Below are 8116 nucleotides of genomic sequence, written 5' to 3' on the forward strand. Positions count from 1 at the left end.
TCATAAAATCTCCTTTTTCTGCTCTTCTAAGTGCAAATCCAAGCTCTGGTAACAAGACAGGTGACAGCAGTGCACAGTCCCAATCCATCCCTTCTCACCAGGTGTTTGAAGTCAAGGTACAAAAGTTTCTCCAAAGATTTTGCTTTTCATTTCTTGAGCACAAAATGCCAATGCTCCACCTCGAAAGAGCACAACTAACAACAACTACTACACTGGGTGTGAATATATTAAATATAAAAATACCCCAGCACCATGTGCAACCCCTCCCAACTTTTAGTGTCTACTTATTGACTCCAAGTTATAAATTACCCTGATCAAAGTAGCTTTAATATTGCTATCTTCTATAAACTTGCTATTCTTGTAAGAATTATCATTATAGAAAGGGTACGAATTATTGTTCAGCAAGAAGGTTTTATTATCAAATTAGAAAAAATGTGACTTTAAAAAGAATCCACTTCATTTCTGATCTATTTATTAATGAGCCTACCCTGACTGTTTGGCTGTAACAGGAAAATGATACCAAAATGTCAAAGAGCAAAGCTCCAGAGCTCCCAGTGAGCCAGGGAAGGTGGTGAACAAAGCAGAGGGCCCAGGAGGATTTGGGGTTTGGCATCTTTGGAACAAGGCTCAGTCCATAGGTGCAGTTTCCCATCATGGCCAGGGCAAAGAGCAGGTAGAAGGTGCCTTCAGTGCATCTTCTCTGGAGCTGAACACAAATTTTATACACAGATTATTAAAATAACAGTTTTGAAAATACACAGAAATGTTAAAATGTACCCAGAGCACGTAGTTAGAGATAATTTGGGCATTTTGTGGTATAGCCCTTTCAAAGACTTTCAGTCATTCTTGTCCTGTCTTTCTGGGGCTCTGAATTTTCTGAGTTTCAGCACAAATCACTGAACATCCAGGAATGGTTACAGTGCTTAGGTCTCTGGTTAATGCCATTTTTGTGGGAGTGCAAACAGCAGGGATAATCTGTTTCCAAATGACCATTTTTAAACTAGTTTTTGACCATTCCTTTAACTAGTTTTTAAGGAATCTGTTGCTGTAGCAGTGTATTTAGCACGTCTTTTTGAAAATACTTTGCCATTCCAGGTAGAGAGGGAATATCAACAGGCTTAAAAATTAATTAATCAGTTCCATCATCAATTAAAATGTCTGTATATAATTGACAAAGTAAAATCTTCTGGTCTTTTGATGTGTTTGTTGGGGTTTTTAAAATATACTGATAGTGAAGAGGTTGTGGTGAAAGGTAATGGCATGTTGGTGAAAAGGGGCTAAGACTTACAACAAATTTTCCTCTAATTCTAATTTTTATTCCCGGGATGGAATAGTTTGGAGAAAGAAAAGGTGGGATGCCACTTGCTCATGACAACAATCGTAGAAAGCAGATTTCTGCTGATAAATCCAGCTGTAAATATTCCCTTCCTCTTCCCCTGCCAGTCGGTCTTTCTCCAGCAACTAAAGACCAGTGTTTTCCTAAAATTCTCATCATCCTTCTCTGAATGGAGAAAAATAATCCCTTTTTTTCAGTCACAAAAGCAAAGTGGGGATTTGAGTTGAGGAGTGCTTGGTGTGAGGGAGAACCCAACCCTGGAAGGAACAGAAAATCAAATAAACAATTGCCAAAAAGCCACTCATGTTTTTACAGAGCTGAGGGAATCTGCTGCCCAGGACAACACAGGACACAGCCACAAATGAAGCCTGGCATTTCAGTCAGGTCAGGAGAGCTCTGGACAAGAGAAGCACATGGATTTTGGCAGGAATGCTCCGAGGCATTTCAGAGGATTAAACTGAGAGTCCTCGGCTCAGTTTGTGGACAGAGCTCCTTTCAGGCAGGGCAGTGCTGCTCTTCAGATGACCAGAGAGGGCTAGGAAGGGTTTAATCTTCATTTCACAACACTGCAGATCAAAACTGGTGCCAGGCTTTGGGATATGACACTGATATCAATCCAGTCCTCCTGCTAAAAAAGCCTGGGCACAATAACTCAAATCAAAACTAACAACTGTAGCTTGAGCCACAAGAAAAAAAAAAGTAAAAAATCATCCTGTCTGGAGAAAGCAAACTACTCATTTTTCACAGTTTAAGAGTGGCTGGTTTTCTCACTCTGGCTGTGTTTTGAAAATAAGCTGCCTCCCTGCTGGGCCATGCTGCTGGATTACAATTATTTCCCTGGCATTAGCAGGAGGGCCATCAAACTGCTGGAATGGGCTGTGAACTTTCCTGCTGCACTGACAGCAGCAGGTACAATGGTGATTTTCCACTTTTATTGATTTTTTTTTTTTTGGTGGTCTCCACGTGGATGTTTACAGCATTTCCCACAGGCAGAGACAAACATTTATGTTCTGTAAGTTCAGAGCAGCATCCTCAGGGCCCAAAGGACACAACAAGCCTGGGAAGCCACTGAAAGAAGCAATTTTATAACTTCTTTATTTTGGGATGGGTGGGAAAAACATCCACAAACATGATTGCTAAATCCTTGTTAAAAAAATCCTCCAGGTTTTTTTAAAGTACACAAACTTTTCAAGACCCTTCTGGGTGGGATTTTTTTTAATTTTTTTTTTTTAATGGAAACAGGTAAGAATTGACATTATTCCTTGGGATTGCTGGCCTGTGCTGCTGGTTCCTGAGGAGCAGCTGACAGAGGGCAGTGCCACTCAGAGCTCCACACCCCACAATCCAGGCTGTGCCCAAATTCCTCAGGCTGGGACTGCCTGGAATGACACACAAACAAATTAGCTGAAAAATAACATCTGCTGTTGATTTGAGGTCACTTTCTGTTTGCAGTACAAATATGCAAATGTAAAGGTAGAATTTCATGTCTCTTTTTCTTGGCAGCAGTGGAAGTTCCACCCCTTTCTTCTGGGCTCTGTGCCCAGCCCTGCTCACTGCTGCAGTGCTGAGGGTGGCAGTGGAGGAACTGCTGGGGAGCTCCTTGGTGGGCATTGCTCCTGACAGGAAATGTTCATTCTCACCTTCTCTCTTATATTATGATTATGTATGATCTCTAATTTATGATTAAATAACAGCTAATGAACAAAACTGATGAATAGAATAGAATGTAACTTTCTTGCCACACACCTTGATAAAAAACTGCAAAAGCAAGGATACTTGGAATGTGAATTAGTAAAATCTCACCAAGATATTGATGACTGGCTCATTTTGGACCAGGCAGTGGATGTTCCATGCTCCAAAGCCTGGGTTTGTGTCCAGAGGAGGCAGCAGGAAGGAAATCCCTCAGCACTGCCCTATCTCCAGGTTTATTATCAGCTCCACATTGAATCTGCTTTACCCCCATTTGGTCTGTGGGGAGGCATCTGGTTTACTTCAGCTTTTTGTTACCTCTGCTGTACCATGGATTTTCTTTCCCAATTTATTTTTAAATTGATGAGTTAATGGTTTTGATTTGATACAATGTGAAGAGAGCTGTCTTCCATTTCAGACAAAACAGTAGTCCTTGGGCAGGCTGAACATTCCAGCCACCACCAGGATTTGCTCAAGCACAACTCCAGTAATTTCATTCCCTGGAATATGTTTTTTCAAATGCATATATTGAAACAGAACACATGAAGATGTCAACATATTTTATGCTATAAGCAAATAAAGCCCACTTTTAATCAACAGGGAGGAAACCAACTGAACCCCACAAAGAAATGAGGCTTGGTTTCAACTCCCACGCATTTCCACAAAAACCATGGAACCAGTTAAAATATGGAACCAGATTCCAAAAAGCTATTGCATTTTTTATATCAACTGAAAGTACTCCATGGAAAATAGTCACAGATGTGTGTGGGTCAGAAATGAGAAGGAAAGGAAAACTGGAGGCAACAGGTCTCAGAACTCCAGAATTTGTACCCTCTATTTTTGGTTCCCTCTGAAATAAAAGGTACTTAGATGCTGTAGGAAAATCTCTCAGTAAAGACTGTGCTACATCATGGAGAACATTTTATTGTTGTAAAAACTTACCTTTGATTACCTTCTGATTCTTGAGCTTACAGTACACAAATTGTGAAATCATAATTAGGTCCTTGTTCTCATAAAAAGCAGCAGTGACAATCTGAAGGAAATGAAACATTTGCTTGTTCAGTAGGCAAGTAATTTGAAATACCTCTCAACTGCAGAGAAATGTTGCTTCATAATCATAATGTGAATGACAAACACGAAATCACTGCCAGAAATAAACATCAGTGTAAATATTTGGGCAATTATGACGTGGTTTATAGATGGCAGAAATAAGAGAACCCTGTGTTAAACACAGAAGGGCTCAGACTGAACAGAGAGCTCACAACTCCACTAAAGCCCCTGAACTGGAGAGCTGGGATTCAGACTGACAGTGAGGACTGGGGAGCAATCCCAAACCTGAGCCCACTGGACATGCCTTGCTGAATTCCATGCTCACAGACATGACAGTTTTAATGTAAATCCCCTCTCCAATTAATATTTCAGCTCACATTTCTGCAGCTCAACAGCTGAGCAAGCGTGGATTTATTTCACTTGATCTCCACAGCTCTTTTACTAGGCCAGTAAATTATATCCCCATTATGGGAACAGACTTTGGAGTCAACCCCATTTTCTTCCAGGCATTTTCAGCTGCTGAGACCATTCCCCCTTTCCCTTTGTCATGTCCTACCTGCGTTCTGAAACCTGAACACAGTGATTCAGCACTGTGCAAGTGCCAGCTCCAGGGCTGCTCCTGACCTTTTCCCAACCCAAACCGAATTGGCAGGACAGGATTGCTGGGAAGGCATGGATTTAAATAAACCTTGAGCTAGCTTGAGCTGCAAGTGCACACACAACTCAGGGTGGAGAAGATAAGAGAGGAGAGGTGATTTATTCTCATTTGCTCTAAGTGGCAGAGATTAGTGTCAAGTCAGTACAACAGCACAGTACATCAAGCTCATTTGTCAACCACCAAATATTTTTGCAAACATGAGCAACATGCTTCTCTGGCATATTATTCTATCTGTATTATGCAGATAGAGGAACATATCCAAGATAAAATTAAAAAAAAAAAAAAAAAAAGAGAAAAAGGCAGCTTTTGCAAAAGGCTTCAGGCAAGATTACTCATGTTTGAATCTGAGAACTGCTTAAGACTTTCAACTTAGGGGAGTGCAGCAGGCAGCGAGCAGACAATGGCAGTGAGCCCTGTGCCAGCCCTCCCACACACCCCTGGCACATTCCTGCAGGAGGTGCCACATCCAGGGTGCTCTGCTCCTGCCCAATCTCCTGCTGTCTGCTGGGGAGGGACTGAGAGCAGCTGAGGAGCCATCACTCCTGGATGGAGCTCCAATCCCAGGAGCTGATTTCTGCCTCCATTCCCACCCCGTGCAAATCCCCAAATCCGGTTAGGGATGCTGAACATCCTCTGTGCAAAGCCCTGCACATCCCGACGGCTGCAGCAGCTCCAGTCAGCCCCAATCTCCCAGAGGAACCTGCCAGACTGCAGGGAATAAACACAGCCCCTGGGAGCCAGGCATCACCCACACAGTGCTGCTCCTCTTCGCTCATTACAGACACAAGCTGCACTTCCAAGAAAGAGAAACGCTTTGTGGATCCAATGTGGAACACTCCAGATTTGTCACTGCAGCATTTTAGTGGGAGCTCGTGGTGGATGAGGTGGTTGGTGACACTGAGGGGCCAGAAAACTGCTACAGGAGAGGCTAAACCAGGGAATTCATTGGCATCTAAGACCAGAACTCTGATTTTTCATGTTCAATGTGATTCTAATAAAGTCACAACGTACTTATCCAGATTCTGAACGTGCTACTCACTCTTTAAAAATATATTTATATAAAATATTTATCTATTTGTTAGTTCTATGCAATTAATTTGGAGATAATGCTATGAACAAGAAGTAAGTTATGACTCAGACTCCAGGTGAGCTTTAAAGTCACTAAAATGCATCCAGCCTAATCAGTGACTCAACACAGGTGAGTCAAACAGTTTGTGTTATTTAACACTCCACAGGAAACATAGGAAGCATAAAAAGCTTGCAGAAGGCAAATATAGGGTGATCCTGCCCCCAAATTCCCTAAATGATGCCACTATTATGCACCAAACTATTCCAATCTTGAAAAAGTTTGAAAGTTTGTTTTCACAGAGCATCATTCCCTGTAAAATTAGGACTCACTTTGCTCGTCAGCCAGAAACTCCTTTTTCTTTCCATGAGACTTCAAGCTTTAAATGCTGGAACAAGTTTCCTGCAGGAATTGGCTGCCTCTCCAGAGAACTGTCATCATTGGACCTAAACCAATTAAACAATAAAAATACATTTATACACTGAGAAATCACCTGAGCCTGGAGGATATATTCAGTTTATTCTGGGGAAGTTACTAGACTTTGTAGCCATCTTTGAAAATAAATTTTAAAGTCTAAAATAATGCTGCAAGTAGTGTTTCAAGTACTTTTTATCCCATTCTGGCACTGTGCAGCTGAGCAGACTCACTAAAACAAGACACGGCATTTAAATTTGATTTTTGGGTTGTTATTATTCAATATTTATGCAGCAGAATATTTGTGTTGCCAGTCCCTGAGACTATAATTTTACTATTACAAAAATTGCTACTTTTCTTAAATCCCTGGCCAAATGTCCTGTCCCAGGAAGAGCAAACCCAGGAATTCCACATGAAAGGAGGATAAGGGGACTGCCAGAACATTTCTTTGCTTGCTGTAGTATTGAAGCTGTCAGTGATGAGAAAAGCATAGAATGGTTTGTGTTGGAAGGGATCTTAAATATCATCCAGTTCCAACCCCCAAATTATAAAATTATATTAAAAATGGTTTATGTTCCTATAACAATTCTTTGCCTGTAACCTCATATTCTGTCTGAGATTGCTGCTCAAATACTGGCTACTTCCATATGGAGGAGTTCCAGAGAGGGTGTGACCTGGACCCTTGGCACCATCCCTTTCTGCAAAGGTTTAGAGCTTGTCCAGCTACAAACAACACTGTTGTGGTCCAAGGTATTTAGGAATAAGGTATCAGTAACCTGAGCCTCTTGCTTGGACACTTTTTCTCATTTTAGTATCTTACTCTGGAGTGAGTAAACAGAAATAGACAATGGTTTAGAAGTGAAATCCACATGCTTGGGAACAGCCTCCTAGTGCAGACAAGGAGATGCAGGTTTTCCCTGGAATTTGAGAGATTTGGGAGATTTGGCACAGCTCCTCTGCCTTTCCAGCTGCCGTGAACATCGCTGCGCTCTGGATGTCAAACACCCAGGACTGCAAGTGGTGTATGGGGATGTCAGATGAGTGTTTGGCTGGTGTGCCAAAGGTCTTTAAAGCGCAGTTAAGAACAGCTCAAGCCCCAAAAGGGGTTCAGTTTTACAGTGTGCATCATTTAATTCCTGCTGGGGAAGGAAAAGGTGGAGCTGGGCCATGGAGTAACCAGGGCTTCTGCAAGCATGTCCCAGTATTAACCTGGTCACTGGATTTTGGCCAAAACTGTTCTCTGAAAGCATTTTAGACACTTCTGGTTGTGAATTATGCTTGGCCAGATTTCACCTGGGAACCAAGGCCAGTTCCCAGCGAAAAATCCAGTTTATCTTAACCTGGGATAGTGGGAAGTGTCCCTGGCCACGGCAGGGCTGGAATGGGATGAGCTTTACCATCCCTTCCAACCCAAACGGGTCCAGGTTCTTTGATTCTGTGATCTAGGATTCTATGGTTTAATTAACAATAATAAACCAAACAACAGAAGAGAAGGAAGCGCCTTTCTGGAGAACCCGGCATCCCATCCCGGGGAGCCGCGTCCTGAGGGAACGGGGGTCCCGGGCCTGCCCTTCCCCTCTTCCCTGAGGAGCCGGGGAGCGCCAGCGGGTCCCCGGGGGAACCACGGGAACGGGAGAGGAGGACACGGGAATAAAACCGGGAACGGCACCGGCAGCGGCCCCGGCAGCGGGGGCACGGACCGAGCGGGGCCGGCACGGACCGAGCGGGGCCGGCACGGATCCGCAGGGCTGCGGCTGCCGCTCCGGCGTGCGGCGGCCTCGCCTCGAGGGAGACCCTGCGTGCGGGAAGGGAGCAGGTGAGCATGGGGAAAAGCGGGATGGCCGGGATGGCCGGGATAGCACCGTCCCCACCGCCGCCCCTGCCCTGCCCTGCCCGCCGCCAT

The 8116-nt window shown here is 43.6% G+C and overlaps 1 protein-coding gene across 1 annotated transcript; it reads right to left on the reverse strand.

Moving 5' to 3' along the window:
* Positions 1-385: 385 nt before the first annotated feature.
* On the reverse strand, positions 386-8116 carry LOC132331464 (uncharacterized). Its single transcript, XM_059854880.1, is given in 10 exon segments — positions 386-700; positions 1627-1690; positions 1692-1730; positions 2577-2715; positions 3968-4058; positions 4632-4769; positions 5239-5258; positions 5261-5441; positions 7883-8008; positions 8102-8116. Coding segments are annotated over 10 exon segments (1095 nt in total). The 3' UTR covers positions 386-418.

This window comes from Haemorhous mexicanus, chromosome 10 (assembly GCF_027477595.1).
Source record: "Haemorhous mexicanus isolate bHaeMex1 chromosome 10, bHaeMex1.pri, whole genome shotgun sequence".
NCBI classification, from domain to species: domain Eukaryota; kingdom Metazoa; phylum Chordata; class Aves; order Passeriformes; family Fringillidae; genus Haemorhous; species Haemorhous mexicanus.